Source organism: Labrus mixtus, chromosome 10 (genome assembly GCF_963584025.1).
Source record: "Labrus mixtus chromosome 10, fLabMix1.1, whole genome shotgun sequence".
Taxonomy (NCBI): Eukaryota; Metazoa; Chordata; class Actinopteri; order Labriformes; family Labridae; genus Labrus; species Labrus mixtus.
In genome coordinates this window covers 12,746,929-12,766,473 of record NC_083621.1, presented here as the reverse complement: position 1 = coordinate 12,766,473, position 19,545 = coordinate 12,746,929, and the positions used below count along the sequence as shown (strand labels likewise).

At 41.2% G+C, this 19,545-nt stretch overlaps 2 protein-coding genes and 1 long non-coding RNA gene across 3 annotated transcripts in view; 1 reads left to right on the top strand and 2 right to left on the bottom strand.

Moving 5' to 3' along the window:
* LOC132982101 (uncharacterized) overlaps positions 1–3,308 on the bottom strand; it is a 33,612-nt gene extending 30,304 nt beyond the window's left edge. Inside the window, exon 1 of the long non-coding RNA XR_009674665.1 lies at positions 2,622–3,308. This is a non-coding gene — a long non-coding RNA (uncharacterized LOC132982101). The remainder of the gene's footprint in view (positions 1–2,621) is intronic.
* The window catches only part of rab41 (RAB41, member RAS oncogene family), a 209,847-nt gene that overhangs the window by 147,924 nt on the left and 42,378 nt on the right, over positions 1–19,545 (top strand). The window lies entirely within an intron of this gene.
* p2ry4 (pyrimidinergic receptor P2Y4) lies at positions 15,316–18,179 on the bottom strand. Its single transcript, XM_061048400.1, has one exon. It carries the CDS (start codon positions 17,857–17,859, stop codon positions 16,765–16,767), a length of 1,095 nt encoding a protein of 364 aa, XP_060904383.1. The 5' UTR covers positions 17,860–18,179; the 3' UTR covers positions 15,316–16,764.

Here is a 19,545-nt window from a genome sequence, read left to right as displayed (position 1 = left end):
ATTGGCTCCTTCAGGTCATTTCTTAGACAAAGACTCGTAACATTTACTTAGCAGATTAGAAGAAACGTTCATATTAAAACATTTGGTATATGACGCGTTAAATGAAAAATAAAATACTTAATTACAGTGATTTATAACACTGCTATCCACTGAAAGCTAATTTCAATTCATCTGAAATTAGGCAGAAAATTCCCATAAATATGGCTTTGCTTCTGAGCCGCTGCGTGTTTGAGGCTGGATTAAGCGACATATTACTTGTGCGTTTGTGCAGAGACAAAGTCTGCAGCCTAAACTTCCTCACACTTGAACCTCTAATCTGTGCAATCTCCATTCCTCCCACAGAGACATCATGTCACGTCTCATTAGCTGGATTCAAGGATTTGTTAGGCACACAAACGGCGTACACATGCAACAAAAGAGAACACACTGGAAACGAGATGCTTTTTTTCCCCCCCCACCAGTGTTAAAGTTATGATAGTAACTGCTGGTTGTGAATGGCATTATCAGGAACCTCTATATGATGATCATTTTAAATAGTGTTATTGGCTGCCTGTCTAATTACAGCCCTCATTATTTCCCATGTATCTTTTGAATCATTGCCATGTTCAGTTTTTGGCAAAACAAAGGAAACTTTCTGCGCTTTTTGTTTGCAGGAAAGTGCTGAATGGTCACTTTTTGCTTTGCGCCGTGCCCGAGCAAGCAGCCCTCTTTTGTTTTAGCCATAATTGAGATCCCACTAATCTAACCGCCTTTAAAAAATGAAACAGTCTCTTTGTCGAGCCTTCATTAGCTTAAGATAATATTGTGAGGATGCACAATTAATTTGCAGTGTAACTTTAATTAATTAAATACACCCAATTTTGTAATATGATTAATGTGGCCAAGTTTGTTATCTGTATTCTGCACCGAAATGGAAATGTAACTGTGATACAGCGCTGAGCATTAATTGGGGGCTTTTAAGAACCCAAAAGTAGGTGAGGGTAATTAAAATGGGTAATTTATTAAGCCTTAAATAAAGAAACAAACAAGCAGAAATTGTCATATAAATCATGAGTGCCATTCAGTGGAATCTATCGGTGATTTGGGAGAAAATGACAAATCTTTGTTGCGTGCAGAGCACTTGATAAAACAGATAGTGCTCATAAATTTAGTCCCAGTCAAGGTCTCATTAAAAAAGGGCATAATTTAATTAAGAGTTAGCCATCGCCCTCTAAATATATTAATTACCTCGTGCATGACGAGATGAGCGCGGCGATTGTAGCGTATTTCATTAGAGGAAGTCTTGTGGGAGAAGAGCAAACTAAGGTGGTGGAGCTGACTGTTGACAAGGTAATGGATGAGCCGGTCTGAGATGAGTTTGGTCACCTTGCCTTAGTACGGGCTCAGAGAGGTGAGACAGAGGACAACACGGGTCTGCACGCTGTTTACAGGGACTGTAACAATTACAGTGCTCAGGTAGGTGTTTGAGGGACTGACCAAACCTTTTTTTCAGATACTGAAATCATTTTTTTTTCTTTATCAACCAAATATTCAAAGACAAAAATGAGACTACTGAGAGCACATTGAACATTTTAGAGCAACTACAGGTTAAAGAATCAAACTAAAAAAACACATCTTTATTATTTAAAAAAATCTAATTCAAAATCGAAATTAAATAACACATTTATTTTAAGCAATGAAACATGAAAAATACTTTTTTAGGTGTTTTTATTTTTATTTTTAATTAACTTAAAAACTTTAGTGACAAAATGGAGGTTGGTGTTTGTAAGATATTTTATATTGCCTCTCTTGTTGTTGTTTTTTTTTTCAGATTGGGTTTAAAATAAATCAGAAAAAAACTCCCAAAAAGTGTAAAAGCATAAATGTTAACAGTGAAATTAATTTCTGTGCCCACTTAATAGTACAGCACACTTTACTTTTCTAATTGGCTTGAATCAACTTTGGCTTTTCACTAACACAGCTAAAAAAAGAACTATACCTAAGTGTGCCTCCGATTTGTCTCCCCCCAACCATATACACCCCCCCCCCCCCCCCTTTCCCCAGCGAAAGAGGAGTGCAGAGGTGACGGCTCATTGCTCCTCAGACTGATATGTCAATGAAACATACAAGATTGCCACTGAATCACAGTGACTTCCACTCGCTACTCTCCTGGCTGACAGCCCTTACAAAGACTTTGAGTTACAATGATCTGGAAGCACACACTCATCTTTCTCTGCGCTTACACATACAGTACATAGATGTACGTGTTTGTGCAAACACACGAAGCTGCAAATAAAATGCTCCCAGCGTACATATCAGATGGGATAAACTTCAGTGTGCAAGGGGTTGCACACTGTAAAAGTGTCAGAAGTGGGTTTTAGACTGCACAGTTTTTACGTTAGTGTCTGATCTGAATGACTTTGGGCCCAACAGGTGACACGATGTGTCTTTGGAAACAAATAACTTTCCAAGGTGTAAAAATGTTAATGAAATCTTACACATTTGCACGGTCTGCGTCTGGAAATGCAACACATGAGGACACAAAGCTCCCTACATCATCTTCCTAAACGCCCCCTCCCTCTCCTCTCCTCTCCTTCCTTCTAACCTCCTCCCACTCTGGCCACTGAATTGAGGACACTCACCATCTGACTGGTCCTGCGGCTGCTTCCAGATCCCCCTCTGTGAGACACACCCTCAACAGCTGGCTTACAGCAGGCCCAGGAGCAGCACCATGCGCTGGAAGATAGCAGAGACATCCACAGCCCAGAGCCTGGGCCCGAACACGGCCATTCAGACAGGAGAAGCAGCAGCTCCCAGTGCTGCAGAGAAATATATAATAGAGCCAAAAGAGCCAGGCAGTCAGTGGTGTGGCGGTGCACACTGCAGCTGAGCTCTCCCTGCTCTGGGACCCATCTCATTCAGCCAAGATTGCTTCATACAAAAGTTGACAATGCACCAGTGAAAGCCATTGTTGATATTCAACATTTTTTAAATAGCTGAGCAGAATAGACAACATGGCAGCCTGCAAAACTTGGCAAGGGAAACTGACCTGGAGCTTCCCCGTTTGAAAGCGTTGCCACGCTGGGTGAGAGGAGAGAGGGCCATTGTGTTAAAATAAAAAAATAAAAAGGAAAGAGAAAAGAGGGAGAGTTTGTGTGAAAGAGCTCCAAAAACAAAAACATCTCCCATCCCAGGAGAGAGGGGCACAATGGTTTGTATGCAGCAGGAAGAGGACAATCACCTTGCACGGTCTCAAGCATATAAGCATTACCAAGAAGGAACAGGACAATGAAATCAATGCAATCGGATACATGTTTAAAACAGGATATTATATTTCTGGCTCAAACCCTGCGTAACACTCTGGAGGAGTTGGAAAAAAAAATAAACCAAAGATTGCATGAACCAAGCATTCAGATGAAACAGTGAAACACCTGAAAAACAAACCAAACTAATATTCCCTCTCAGTGCGTTGGTTTGGCTAAAGTCCAGAGGAATGTCTCGCACACAGCCATTCATTTCTCTAATGTTGCAACGATGAGGATCACACCGCCCAACGCTGCTAATGGTGTTCTGTTTCCGTCATTGTCAGGCTGACAAGTGTGCAGATTGATATGGACATTTAAGAAGCCTTTAAGCTTCCATATGTCAGAGCATCGCTGTGTTGCTCGCGCCTCAGAAGATATCAAAACACCCCTGTGTGTGTGTGTGTGTGTGTGTGTGTGTGTGTGTGTGTGTGTGTGTGTGTGTGTGTGTGTGTGTGTGTGTGTGTGTGTGTGTGTGTGTGTGTGTGTGTCTGTGTGTAGGCCCTGAGGCAGGTCCCAGTGTTGTGTTTCATCCTCGTGTCTCTTCAGTAGATAGCGGGGTGTGGGGTGTGCTGGGGTGATTAATTCCCCCTGAAGGAAACAGCTGCAGTACCTGAGACCCTTCCCACACAACACAACACAAATCCCTCCACTCGTTAAGGCATCTAACAAAACACTGTAGCCCCAAATAAGTGCACTTAGCTTATATCGTGAGGCTTTTTCTCTGTAAGTTTATTGTCGCTATGGGCTTTAAGAAAACTGCTAAATTACTCACTTAAATATTGGATCATATCTATTGTCGGTTTATCCTCCTCTTATTTATTGTTTCATTTCTTTAAGTCAATTTTCCCACATAACTCGATATCATATATGTTAGTTAAACTTAAAATGGCAAAACCAACATTTCCCCTATAATATATATAGGTATTTTCAATTTAGTACAAACATCTAAAAACCCGTTTAGCATCAAAACATTTCAGTTGTGGCTCAAACTGCTCCCACAACCTGAACTTGCGTGTTTGATGATTAAGATGACGACATATGTGCGCATTAAGCCAGTTTGCTAAATTTGTTTCATGCATTCACCGACAAGTATTTGATGAGTGGTAAGGGGTTAATAAGATGCCAGACGTTGTTACAGATGGGGTTCCTGCCCCCCAACAAACAGAAGTTATGTTCACATTTTCTGTACCATGACACGAGCTGAAAATCGAGCGTAGCTACGGATATATTTTTATACTTGACCTGGTTTTATAATGCTGCTGTACAGGATTGTTGCCAAAAACAGTTAGCCATGCTCTTTTAGGAAATGACAATAAAGTGCGTATTCTTTATAAGTAACTTCATAAAATAAGTCAGGCATTAAACTAAATGTTATTGAACTCTGAAAGAAGTTTTCAAACAGAACACGAGGGTCAAATGTTCAATCATTTCAGCACTACAGTGTAAAATCTTTGTGTCACATCCTGCAGTGTCTTTGGATGGGCAAAGGTTGATATGTTTATGTGTGTTGCATCTGAGTGTGAGAGACTAAGAGAAACAGGAGAGGTCTGGTCTTTTAACTTGGACAGGTTTGGAGTAGCAGCTGTATAATTACACCGATCAGGTAGAAATAACAGCTCTGAGAGAAGGCCCGGCCCGTATAATCTTATAGGTGTGTCACTGCTTGGCTTAGAGGCCCAGAGAGAGAGAGAGAGAGAGAGAGAGAGAGAGAGAGAGAGAGGGGGGGAGAGAGAGAGAGAGAGAGAGAGGGGGAGAGCGAGAGAGAGGAAACCTGTGGCGTCTTTACTGGAAATCCGCGTCAGCATCACCCATCACACACTATTAGCAGCCATCAAAGCTCTAATTTTACTCTAGCATTACCACCGCTCCCTGCTCCCCCCCCCCCCCCCCCCCTCACTCCCCTGCTGGTCTGGATGGTACAGCCTGGTGGGAAAACGACATTCAATCCGCCATCCGCCCCATTCAGGCCAAATTGGCAAATGACAGCTCTCTGCCTCTCAGATTTCAGGAAGAGAAAGGTACCACTGGCACCATACATCCGCCTGAGCTGTTGGCTGGGGCAGGAGGAGAGTACAGGGTGCGGTGGTGGGGGGGGGGGGGGGGGGGGGGGCAGAGAGGCCGAGGAGTGGGCCGAGGTGGGTTAACAGCCTCCCTTGTCCTGCTCTGTGATGACGGTCCTGGACAGAGAACACAGAGAAAAGAGAGAAGAATGCGTACTCAGCAGATCAAAGAGACTTCCCTGAGTCCAACAGGGGAGAGTTGACCTCATCGCCCACCAAATCTCCCACTTTAACATCCTGGGCTGAGGCGTGCGGGCAGATGAGGATACAGTTTGCCCTCATGGAGCCCAACGGTAGAAAGAGGGCAAAGCACAGTGTTAAATTTCACAAGGATAGAGGCACTCTGACTCAGATACAGGTTTTAATATGCTATTGCAAACTTTTCCGTTTTTTTTTTGGTTTTTTTTAATAACTTTTGCATTAAAAAAAAGATCTCCCAGAGGTTTACAATTTTGCATTAAAGGAATATTTCCAAGAGGTGTACATTGATGTTTTTTTATAGCCCTTTTCTATGCAAACAGACAAAAATCTGCAAAGAAAAAACAGATAGATTGCGAGCTCTTATCTGGAAAGGGACGGTGAAAAAATAAATATCAGTTTATCAAAAATATACTGTATGTGGTATGTAATTGAAAGCAGCACTCTGTAAAACAAGTCTGTCCTCAGCATGTTAGTATGACACGCAGGGAAAAGACACAGAACATATTGTGTCAGACACTAACTGGCTGCCTCCCTGAATGGTACTCTTACTGCTAATTAAGTGCTAATGGCAGTTCCCCCTGCAGAGAATACTAATTAATGCTCCATTCTTCTGCGAGCTGAGCGCGTACTCCAGCGTGTCCTTAATGAGGGGAGGCAGGTACGTCTTCTCCCAGGCTGGGTTAATAAGAGAAACACAGTGGGGTCTGAGTAGAGAGGGTCTTACAGGGGGGCTGCTTCCTGTTCCCGAATCTTCACAGACCCCCTCAGGACGCTCACAATGAGCCGCTGAGGTAATGAAAGGATTTGTCCCATAAACTGGGAAAATAGGCCAGTTTGTGTGTCTGTGTGGATAGCACCTGGAAAAAAAAGTTTGGAGCTGTCCGTATGAAACTATAAAAGTGAAGGAAATTCTTTAATTGAAAAAAGAAAATGACAAGGTAACCTGTTAAAAAAATTATATTTTGATACTTGAGAGGAATCAGGGGGAAGGTGTCCATATTTCATAGATTCACTGTTCTTAACCCTGTCAACGTTGTGTGTCTGTACTAATTAAATGTTAACATGGAGGATAATCTTTGCATGAACAAATTCTAGAAGTGATATAACAAAAGTTGATATTTTTCAAAGATTCATCTGAGGAATCAGGGAGAAGATGTCCATATTTTACTCATGCAGCGTATATCACATTGGCTTCTGTACATATTAAACCTATCATGGAGTAAATTCTTTACATTTGAGAAAATCAAAGAGCTTTACACTTACATAAAGAGGTCTATCTCCCATTCTCAAATAAAGACATTTGTGAGAAATTCAGTGAAAGCTGTCTTTATTTAAGAGGAAAAGTGGATAACTCTGTATGTTAATAGTGTATGGATCAATTATTTGTACCCTGTAATGCATGGTATGAAAAGTACTTGGAAAAACTGCTCTTTAAAGATTCTTGACACTGCATTTGGGTGTTTTCTTGTGTGTCTTCTCACAGAATTACAATCTAGAAACTGCTGATGTCTCTTAGAAAACAAGTTGTATTTTATATAGTTTCCAGCTCGGCTGAGAAATAAAATAAACACATTACCTGTTTGGACGCAGAGAGCCTGGGAATCAGATTCAAAGTGGCCATGAGTGAATGGCTGTGCAAGTATGCAGCTGCGTACGGGAGCGTAAACATAGATTGAGGATGGTATTAGAATTACCTGAGTGAGATAATGGTGTTGCATTAGATTAACTTTCAGTCCTTAAATGCAACACATTTAGGCAATCTTGTCCCCCAAAAACATGTCAATGTCTGAAAGGGCCTCCCTCTCGCTATCAGGAGCCTCTGGTCCCCCACACTGATGCAGCTGGCAAGGCGCTACTGTCGACTGTCAAAACGCAGCGCCAGATCTAGTTATAAAATAATTGAATTTTCATATCAGAGGGGACCAGAGTCCCAGCAGACAAAAGGAGTGCTGAGTCCTCTCTGATATTGGCTCAGGCCCTTTGCCATGCGCATGAAATCAGTATGTTAATGTTCCAGGGTTTTCTTTTTTTAAGGGCACTTGTGCTCTCGCAATGTACTACCGATGCGGTTTCAAAAAAAAATATTGCAACTATTGATAAGTAGGCAGCCAGCAACCCCCTCGACCCCTCCTCCCACCCAGCATGTCCCCCCCCCCCCACACCCCTCCCCTCCCCACCCCCAAACTAACCGAGGCTCGAGACGTTCTCGCACCCCCATCCTCCCCCATTATTAAAATTGTAATTTATTTTTCTAAATCAGAATGACAGCTTGCTTTCTTTTCTCTGCAGCAGGCAGTGAATCACCGAGCTTTAATTACTTTCGTAACTTCGCTGACCCTGTGAGCGTGCTGCTCCGCCAGAGAAAATGGGACCTCCAACAAAGGCCCCTCCACCACAGCCACAGCCGCCTTCGGTTCATTCAGGATGCGAAAATTTATCAAACTACGGATTTTATAAGATTTTGTTAACATTTCACCTCCTATCTTGTTCACACTACCTCCCACCCTCTCCCCAAAACACCCCCCCCCCCCTCCTCTGCCTGCAACAGCTCTGCACTCCACATCTCCTGCTCCACCTCCTGAAGAAACTCTGGATAACTTAACAACCTTTCTCCAACTCTTCCTCTCTCGCTCTCTCCCTCTCTCTACCTCTACTTCCGCGCTCTCTTTCTGTGCGTGCTTCTGTTGACTCAACAAGGTCTCCTCAGGTCAATACAGCCAGAGGTCGAACTATTATCAGTAACCCCCTCACATCCAGGCCGTGGCCCCTGCAGCGGGGGGGACAGACAGCGCAGGGGTCCTGGGGCCACAGAGCACAGATCAACAGGGATGGAGGCTACATTTGATCACTTCACAGATCTCTGGCCCGGCAGACATCAGGGTCAAGCTTCATTCTGCACAGATGTCAGAGTCTATCACTCGCCTATCAAAGAGAAAGGTCATCCCCGCAAAGGCCAGCGTTTAAAAGCATCCCTGAAAGTGTCACGTGGATTGTGGCCGTGACACTGACGCGTGAATTTTCAGAAGACCCTGTTCGGCTTTATAGCTCCAAAGTTCAGGCATGTTCCGCGTTTGCCAACAGATCCCTTATTTGCTTCACATTATTCCCACTTCGTGATTTATTAATGTAGCTAATATGTTGTAATCCCTGCTATCGCTCTCACCTCCTCGCTGGCACACCTCTGTTTTTGGGCCGTGCCACTGTGTGAACCAGGGGGTTTGCAGGCGCCGTTGGTCTTTTGCTGACTGCCTGATAATTGAATGAGCGATTATCCCTCCCATTAATAGACAATGATACAGAAAGCACTGCCATATGTACCGAATATTAATGAGTGGCTGCAGCCGCCCAGATAAGACGAGCGGCATGCAGTTGCTGTAATAGGGGTTAAAACAATTTGCCCCCCCACCATCGTATCCCCCCCCCCCAACACACACACACACACACAGCAGCTCCAATGCTTTCCACAATGCTAATCCTCCGTCCTCTCACCAACCAAGCAGGCCGCCACCACAACTACCAAACACCCCCCACAGCCTGGACTTGTGCTTGGCGCTGACCTCGCTGCTGCCATTGTGCGAGAGTTCGAGCAGGGTCACTTGACAACTGAATGGCATGCTAATGACAGGAAGCAGTTGGTGTTTAGTATTTATGTTATGAGACTTTCTACAACAAAAGGCGCCGGAAAAATGTGCACATTCATTCAAAAATGGTTCCAGTCAAACAAATAATAATTAATTACTAATAATAGTTATTCTTCAAACTTGATCTCCCCCTTTTCACAGGTGGGTTTATCTTTATCTTCTTGCTGACACAAATAAAGTGTTTGTGTTTCTTTAAGTAAAGGTGCAAGAAAAGCTAAAGCCCCCAGTGCCATTCAGGCCTACATCCAGATTCAGCTCCATCAGATATCAATAAAAGGTTGCACAGTTACAGAGAGGCAGGCAGGGGAAACCGCCAGGGAACACTATATGAATCGTCCACGTCAATCAATATATAACATCTATTAGCATTGGAAAGCAATATTTCCCCTTTTTACCTTGCGATAATTGTGCTTAATGCTGTGAAGTACCTTATCATAGGTCTGACGGCAAAAGAAGGGCCGGTTGCCATGGTGACAGTGAAAGCCATTGGTTTCCTTTTCAGCGGAATAATGAACTTCTCTCCTCCGTGTGTCACTCTTCCACTCCACTCTCAGCCTCTCCGATTAAATTGAAGTCCACGCTGTCCTTGAGATCCCCTGTCTCTGCCTTATAATTTGCCAAACAAGAGAAAAACAGAAGAAGAAAAAAAATGTTCAAGGCTCGACAAATGCATCACTTTAGGCCGAGGCGTGGGCGTATCTCACAATCAATACACACACACACACACACACACACACACACACACACACACACACACACACACACACACACACACAGGATTATTAGCTTTTAATTAAAAGCAAATCTTCTATATTTCTATACTGTACACTTTATTTTCAGATGATGAAATGGTTTAAAATAATATTGTCCTTGACTCTGATAAGGTTGTTGCCATGGTTGTGAGATGATAATCATTGCGATTTCTCTTTAAAACCCCTACATTTATTCTTTTGGATTAAACAACTTTTAAAAAAAGTTTGAAAACACTTTTAAATGGTTTAACAGTCCATAGTAACCGGTAAGTAGCTTACTTTTGTTGGATATTTTACATTTCAAAAAGCTCCTCAGTCCTGGACTGCACATTTAAAAAAAAAAAAAGGAAAAAAAAGATGAATGATGGATGTCTGGAGCTGAATAGACTTCTGCAGTCTGAAACGTGCCCCTGAGGTTATGTTTTCTATATTTCTTTAAGAATAAAAGAAGATTAAAGAAAACACTTCTCTCCTCTAGATGTCTTGAATCTGATCATTGATTGAGCTCGCCCTCCATAGTGTGTCCTTGAACACAGACTCACATCCTCACTGCATGATATCAAGGTTTGGGTTTTTTCAGCTGTTGTCTGTCTGTATGATGGTCGATTATAACCGGGAAGAAATCGTACTGACGCAAATAAACCCAGAGAAACAGGGCAGACGGATCCAAATAAAACAATCAAGTAACTAGAAGGTCACTGACACGGCAGATTTGTCCAATAGAGTCATTTCACTCGGTTGATTAAAATGAATTCAGAAGAAAGTTTGCCTTTTACTTACCGAAATGAGAGCAACTGAAAATGTTTTTAGAGACTTAATATAGGCTATACTTTACATTCCTTAAATATCTTTAAAAATGTGCTTTTCGAGGCCTAATTACTTGAATTAGTTTCCAGCCAAACACACGCCTAAAGGCTATTCATACGTTCTTTTGTTTAATATTTTTCGATTATTTGTGGCCTTACTCTTTTTAATCTGTCACATTTAAAGTCACAGCACTAAATTAATTTATAATTTACACATCAAATCGCACAAAATGAATCAGAAGTCTATCTAAATTTCTACGTCACTCTACGTGATGACGAACTCGATGTCTTTGCTCAGTGTCGACATATTGGCCTTAAGTAGCCTAATCAATCATATCAATAAAGTAGAGGGATTAAAACAATACCCGTGGTGCTGTCTTACAGGCAGGGGTTGGGACTGTGAAAATATCGAAAATGACATTTCTCCTGACACTACTACAGACAATACATGTTAATTATCCCGTTATCATAAACTGTCAATAGAAAAGCACACTGCGGATCTGCGCTTCATGTAAAATTAACTTACTGTGAATTGTTTCATAAATATCTGATTACAAAAGAGATAAACCAACAAGACAATGGGCTGTTTATCCGATAATCGCATTTAGGCTCACAGTTGCAAGGGGGGAAAAAAAACGTTTTTGAATGAATGAATGACAAAACACCAATATCCTGTCAGCCTGCAGAGACTTTGTTTACAAAAATAATCAATATATTCAGCTGTTATAATACCTACCTATTAAAGAAGAGCAACCATCAAGAGAGCTCTTTTTCAAGGGAGAACATTGGCCAAACAAAAAAAGAGATCTAAATATCCAATTCATCACTAGATTGAAATAAACGTGCTTTTCTTCTTTTATTCTCACATACTAACTAAAAAAATAACTCATTAAAGGAAACAGCCTCTATTAAGCATAATGATTAGTTTCTGCTTTATCTTAAACCGTGTGATGCAGCCAACACGGGGAACATGTGGTTTATTGTTGTGCAACACAAAACAATACACAGCCTATCACCAGGCAAATTAAACGAAGCTTCTTTCTGTTCTGCTTAAAACCAAATGGGTTAAGTTTTCAGACAAGCCAACTCCTCTGTGCTCAACACATGCAAGGCAGGGAGGGGAGGGGTCATCTGAATAACCCAGGGGATGGGCAACTTTGGTCACAGCAAGGGCCACATTCATTTAATTCTCACTGCCAGGGGGGCCAAATTGTAGAATACAAAAACGATTACAGTCAATTATGTCTCAAATTTATCTCAACATATACCAGTGATCAAATATTATTATGGACATATTTCTGGTTTTCATGATTTCATGGCAGATTTTGTCATCTTTTCTTCATGTTTCCAATTAATTGATATGTCAAAATTGACCTGAGGGCCACGTTGAGAGTTGATGGGGGCCGCCAGTTGCCCAACCCTGGAATAACCCCTCATCTACTTACTATAGGTAAGCTTTAAATGAACGGAGCAAATAACTGTGACAATAATGACAATTTACAAACACAAGTCCTACTATTTTTTTCATTGCATTATATAGTTGCTCTGCTTTCCCATCATTTATAAAGGTTAATGGTAGGCTAACACTTCACAGAGGTGTGCAACTTCCAAACACCAAACATAGGCCTACTCGTTATTGACGTCAGCCTGTGCATAGCCTACAGTATCCTGGGACACTCCTATGACTAAAAGCTCTCTGGTGAAATAGAAATAGAGACATTTTTATAACGCAGAGTGTTTTTACAACACAGGGGTTTACCGTGTTCCTGGAGCTTATGGTTCTCTTTCTCTGGTCTCCTAAGTTGTCTGTAAGACAGCAAGGGGGACACAAGCCAACAACTTGCTCTGAGGGCACCGTTTAAAAAATATATATATAATTAATTTTGTTATGTGCAAGCGTCAAGGTAGTCTGTTTATCTTGAGGCACCTAGCTGAGAAGCGGTTGCCTCCAAAACTGCTGCTATACAACTTCCTGTCAAAATCCGGCCACAGGGGGGCGCTCGGAAGCTGGACTGACGGAGCTTTACAGTCTGAGCTGCATTCATACAATGTAAATATTAAGCATTCATTATCAGTTCTTCTTCTGATAGAATTCAGACAGGCTGTTCACTGAGAAGTGTAATGCTGCCCTCCGCAGGTAAAGTTTGTAGTCTATCTTGTATTTTTAGGTACAGGTCAGTTGAATGAAGAAATGTATTGACCGCTCTGCCAATAAGTTGGATCTACGGTTCAGAGGAAAAGATAGATTTTTGAGAGAAAGAAGAAAAAAAACCCAGATCTGAGTCATATCTGTATCTGTAGTCTGTATCTTTCACACAAAAATAAAACACGATCAACAGTTTCCAAACTCCCACATTGACATAGACCATCTGGAAGCCAGACCATCCAGATACCCTTAACATTAAGATACCCTGCCAAATGGCCCAGTCTTTAGCCTGGTGATAACAACATCATCCCTTCTCCCAGAGTTTCAAATCAACCTCTGCAGGGGGGGGGACAATCTCTGCCTCTCTGTTCTTCCTTCCACACCTCTTGCCATTCTTGCTTCATTTCTTTGCAGACCCTGAAACATTCACATTTACCCAGCAAAACATTCAAATCAACATTTATCATTTATCAAAGATTTTTTTGGCCAGCTTGTCAGAAATGTAATTTCCCTCTATGCCTGAGTGACAGGTATCCACAGAAATTCAACACAACATCCCATTTTCTCAATCCATAACAAGCAACATGAGCAGTTCAGGACAAGTCCTTGATGTCCCATTTTTCAAAACCAACAAGGTAGCTGCTGAATCTTATTCTTCTAGGGGGTTTGACCAGCTCTAGCACCACATGGCCCCGGGATTGACAGCAGTTCTGCTAAAAATACAGTTAATCATCAGATATGCGGTTGGCTTTCATGATTAGCCACATACACATACCTTACACATACAAAGCAAGACTTCCCAAAAACTGGATCTCAAGACCCACCAGTAGAAATCTGCACAAATTCTTTCTGAACTTACTGACAAAATTGTTATTTTTTACCACTTGGAACATTACTATTCTTCAGAAACCAAAAAGGAACAGGAGACCTGAAAACCAAATGATGCTGTCTTACTCAAGCCCAATGTTAACAGAAAGCTGTTTAATGGGATAAAGAAAATTTGACTTCTTTTCCTTCTATCTTGACTCTTTCTAAAGAACAAATCGTAGGCTACATGGGAAGATTAAGAGCAGGGATTTTCCTCTTAAAACCAAAGATCATGCATACTCTTTAAGAAAGACATTTCAAATCACCACTCATCTGCCCCACTGTACAACTTGATCCAAGGCCTTCTGAGTTTGCAAGAACAAATGCTGATTTATTTCCCCTTTCCTCCAGATGGCGCCATTGTCTGCAAAAGGGGCAAACGAAAAGGTATGAGGAACTTTTTTAAAGATGTCATTTATCATGACATTGAAAAAGACTGGACCTCTTACTGAGCCTTGGGGTGTTCCATTTTCAATGTCAACAGTTTCTGAACAAGTTTCATGCACCACGACAGACTGTGAGAACCAAAAGGTGAATACAACAAAGAAAGAAAAAAGAGAAAGATGAAGGATTGTGATTGGGGACTCGCACAGCAACTGACAAACAGTTCCCAGTGAGTCAAGAAGGAGCAGCAAGTACCGTCTTACCGTCTTACCAGACCTATACAGGGCTTCAGTGGATACCCTTGCCCTCCACCCCTCTCTCAACCCAGAAGTCACCAAGTCCACCATCTGCAGTCCAATACCAAAAGTCAATATAGTTGTTCAATCAAACTCCATTAACCAGCAACCAAACAACTCTCAGCCCAGTGCCAATTTCACTTCAAGCCATCAACTCCTCCCTGAACATCAGTTGACCTGTAGCCCACTCTTCATACACAGTCTATGAGCCCACTCTTTCAAACATTTTGAAACCTTTTTGACATCAATCAAAGTGATTAAATACTGTATGTGCTGAATCTATAGCAGATTTTTGTTTCACTTGTTTTACGCTTTAGAAGTTGGCCAAAATGTGAAGGACAAGATGAAGATGCTGGTGTAAGAATGTTTCTGTAGGCCGGGTTATACAACTTAATATCGAGTTTTATGATTATAAAACCTAATATGGAGTTTAATCCCCAAGACCAACAGCACTGATAATAATAATCATATTTCCATCAATATATTCATAGACAGTGTTTTTAACCTACTATTCAATAATGTGGGGGGAAATACAGATTTTCTCGTCTTTGGTAATATATGGAATGAGATGAATTATGTTCAAATGTGTGAGTTATTTTAATTTTAAGTAAGCATATTCTTCATCACTTTTTCATATTTATATTCCTAATGATATAAAGCTTTTTTATAAAGCGTTATAAATTGTGTAACGTGGACAAACTTTGTTCCAAGTTAAACAAAGTTTGAATATTTTCATAAAATAATGCGTTGACAGCAAACATATTGTGAGGAAAAATAAAAATTCTGCCATAAACATATGTGGTTTTACCTTTGAATATTTCATCATGCATACACCATATAGCTACGATGAAGCACCGACACAAAGAAATAACAGAAGGTGGTATTACTGCAGAAAGTACTGCAGGTTTTATAACCTTAAAGGGACTTCAGAAACATTACGATTGAAGGCCCTTATCTTGTATGCTAGTGTAAATATATCTATCTTTTTATCTTTGTCACATAATATAAACTTTATCATAGATATAGTGGAAATGAAGCAAACAATCTTATTAAAGAAAAGCCCTCTTTGTTTGTATGAAATCAAATATCAAAACTGTTTTTGTCATCACTTTGGTGTTTTTGTTTCTCCCTTATTTCCTGAAACCTGAGATACTCTGCTTTCTATTCCCAAACATCAGCTCTACTGCATCTACTGTATTTAGGTCAAATTAAGTGACGTTAGTTACAGGTTTGCTTCACAGATGGTTCACATAAATACCCTAAATAAAACATGTATAGAAGGAGTTTGGTTAATATTGTACTTTCAGTGATTTCTTACTCATTGCCTACATGATACGTGACACACAGTAATCCACAATAACTCCCACATTCACACTGCATGATACATATCTGTTATTTAAACAACATCTTTACAGATAGTACTTTGATGTAGTATCATGAGAAAACATATGACACAGAGCTGTATAAAACATCTGCTGCATACATCAACATTATAAACAAGGCTAGAGTGGCGGATGCTCTGTAGAAAAAGTAAAAGTTTCCTACTCTGTAGAATTACAGTAAGTAAAAGTTTCCTACTCTGACTAAAACTAAGAGTTTAGCCTAGAGTACTGATAGCAAATAAGCTTTTAGATTCCATGTATCAATCCCAAAGGTAAAGAAGTGAAAAGGAAAATCCATTATTCTTCTAATGATGCATGGGCGGTTTGTAAACGATATCTCTCGTCCAGATCAGCGTCTCTGTTGTTGCTCCATGGTGGAGCAAGAGACAGACAGCTGTGAAAAGTGAAGGACAAAAACAGCTGGAGTCAAGAGCTGCAGTTTCTTGGTAACACATAAAATGTTGATAAAACAGGAAGGATTGCCTAATTTTGGAGACAGAAACAGCCAGTAAATCAGACATACTTGTTATTATATGTAAGATCAGTACTTGTACTATCTTACACACACACACTGAATCTTTCAAAATGGACTTTAGAGCAGCTGTGACCACCTTTGTCACTGCTTATTTAAAAAATCAAGCAGGAAATTTTTCTACTAGAAAGGAATCATTTTCTCAACAAAGAGGAACACTTGACAGTAAAAACTCTGCTTCAATTTCATCTGTCAAACACAGCGACCTCAAGAAAGTGAGTGTAATCAAAACATGGGTTATTACAGAGGTTTAATGGAGTACTATGAAAAATGTGGTAATCAGATTCTCTTCCAAATCTCTCAGTGCAAAAAAAAAAAAAAGGAAGATCACAGCAGCTGGTTCTCCTCCTACATCGTAAAAGTTAGCTTAGCCTGGAGTAGGAATTGTCAATACATGATTCACACTTTTCCCACTATCTCTGGATTTCTCCACTGTCTTTAAGAGCTGAGTTTTTATACACCAGAGCGATGTTGTGGTTATTGATTGGCTGTGTTTGTGCCTGTTCGGGGCTTTGGCTGCTTGTCGTTTGTCTTTTTCCAGTTAGAGCAGACATCAGTTTTGACCTGTAGTGATCCCCTGCCAAGAAATACAGAATGGGATCAATGCAGCTGTTGATGCTCGCCAGTGGCCTGGTGATCTTGTATGTAAAGTTGACAATGTTGAGGAATTCACAGTTCAGATCTAATACACGGGACGTGTAGTAGATGGTCCGTGTGATGTGAAACGGGACAAAGCTCACGGCAAACACCACCAATACAACAACGATGAGCTTGATGGATTTCTGACGCGAGGCAGCACCCCGTTGGCCTGCGGAAACTCCTTGTCTGGGCCGACACAGGGCTCGAGCCATTAAGCAGTAACACAACACGATGACCAGGAAAGGGACGCCAAACAGGAGCACCATGACAACTGAACTGTAGTCCACGTACTCCTCAAATGCCTCCTGGCTGGTCGTGTCGTGGCAGAGAGTGTCATTGTCTCTCCTGGATGTGGTGACAAAAATGAGGTTGGGCACCAAGCAGATGGTCACCACTGCCCATACCATGCCGCTCACCAGATGGGCGTGGCGGGACTTGACTAGGGTCAGCGCCTTGATGGGGTGGCAGATTCCTAGGTAACGGTGCACGCTGATGCAGGTGAGGAAGAGGATGCTGCAGTAAAGGTTGGCATAGAAGAGGAAGCGCACAGCTTTGCAGGCAGCCACCCCAAAGGGCCAGTGACTGCGGTTGGCGTAGTAGTAGATGAGAGTGGGCAGCGAGAGGACGTACAGGAAGTCGGTGAGGGCGAGGTGGAACATGAACACTGTGGTCGGGTTCCACGGACGCATCTTCAGGAAGAGCCACAGAGCTGCAGCGTTGAGCACGAAGCCGACCACAAACACCAGACTGTAGGACACTGGGAGCAGGATGTATTTGAACTCCTCATCGAAGCGACAGCTGGAGTTGAAGATGGAGGTGAACACCATTGACTGGTTGGGTGTGCTAGGGCTGCTGAATAACCTTTCCATTGTGATGACTTTTTCGGTGTAGCGCTTTCAAGCAGGATGATGATTGAACCTACAAAACAACAAGAATTAAACTTTACTTTCAAAATAAAATACACATGTAATTTAATTGAAAACATTTGAAAAAAAGCAGAGGTTGTAGCTTTGAGGATATTAATCTAGGTCTAAAAAATACTGGTGTTTTTTTTTTTAACTATTATTACACTATTTTTCTGGTAATTTATAATAAATAGTAAGAAACCAGTAAAACAACAGCAACACACCACCAGTAACTAAACACTAAGATGCTGGTTTTACATTAAACATTTGGGGAGTCAAAGTTGACAACCTTGTTAAAAAGGTCAAAATACTCTATAGGCACTTTTTCTGTAGTACATATATATGTTTACAGTATATTTACTTTACTGTAAATATATAAATATATACAGTAACGTTTCATAAAGTAAGTAGATTCATTAAGAATGCCCCCTTTCATGTGACTATGATGTAGGTTAATGAGGTTGTAATGTGAGTTGCATTTTAAGCATCTTTAATGTTGTATGAGGTTAAACTGGAGCTATTTTACTGCTTTCTTACAACGGGGTAATGTGTAACGACATAGCCCTTACAGAAATGTATTGTAAAACTTTAGATAACTTTGTCAGACATGTGAAATGGTGAGATAGCCTGCAACAAGGTGTCACAAGTTGAGCCCACTACAGCACTGGTTCCCAAAGTGGGGGTGATTTGAATGTCTAATGTTTGTTCACTTAGTTTAATTATTTTTAAAAAGCTCTGCTGTATTCTTTAGTGTTGTTCTTATGTCTGTGTTCAGTATTTCAATATTTTGAGGGTCGCTTGAGGAACAGTTTGGGGACCCCTGCACTACAGCACAAGCACCTCAAAATGTAATTCAGCGTAGCAGCCTACTTGAGTAAATGTAAGCTGTAACTTTGCACAAACGAAGGTTTAATAGTTGAAATTGTAAATTAATTCTCAAACCACATTTCTCCACTGTTTCTCAACATTAGGTTTTGCACTTTGAATTGCCTTGTTGTTGAAATGTGCTATATAAATAAACGTGCCTTGACCCGCTCGTCTAACAGAAGAGCCCAGGTTTCGCTACTCACCCCAACAAGTACAAGAGTTGGTATCGCGCTGGTCCTGCTCCCCTCGTGCTTCAGAAAGTTCGTCTTAATTTCACCAACAAACTTTTAACTTTTCGAGCTAAGGACCAGTCGCTGTTGCTCCTCTCTCTCTTCTTCTTCTTCTTCTTGTTCGTCCGTCTTCTTGTTCCAGCCGGCTCACATTAGATACGCACTAAAAGCTTCTGCGTTTTGAGAGTCGTGCTGCTGGAGTCCATGTCGGCTCCGCTTCAGACTGTTTCAAGAACACCGAGTGCCAGGGTACATGGACAGCAGCCCATAAGCTTCAAAACTATAGTGCTGAAATGGGAAGTGAGGGTGCTGAGTGGGCGAAACTGCTGTCTAAAAAAGTCTTCACTGGTAGTCACTTTCAATGAGGGGCGTGTGAAGTTTCTTCAGCTACTTGTTTTACATAGAGAAATACAAACGTGAGCAGCCAAAACACTCAGCTATGCTATACAGGCTACTTCTAAAAGATTGCTGATTAACACAATTATTATTTATTTAATGGAACCAAGTCTGGATATAAATAGGTCCGGCATATCAAAGATTCTCATTTGAGTCA

Coding starts and splice junctions, on each gene's coding strand:
- p2ry4 (XM_061048400.1), bottom strand. CDS start 17,859: ATGGAAAGGTTATTCAGCAGCCCTAGCACACCCAACCAGTCAATGGTG.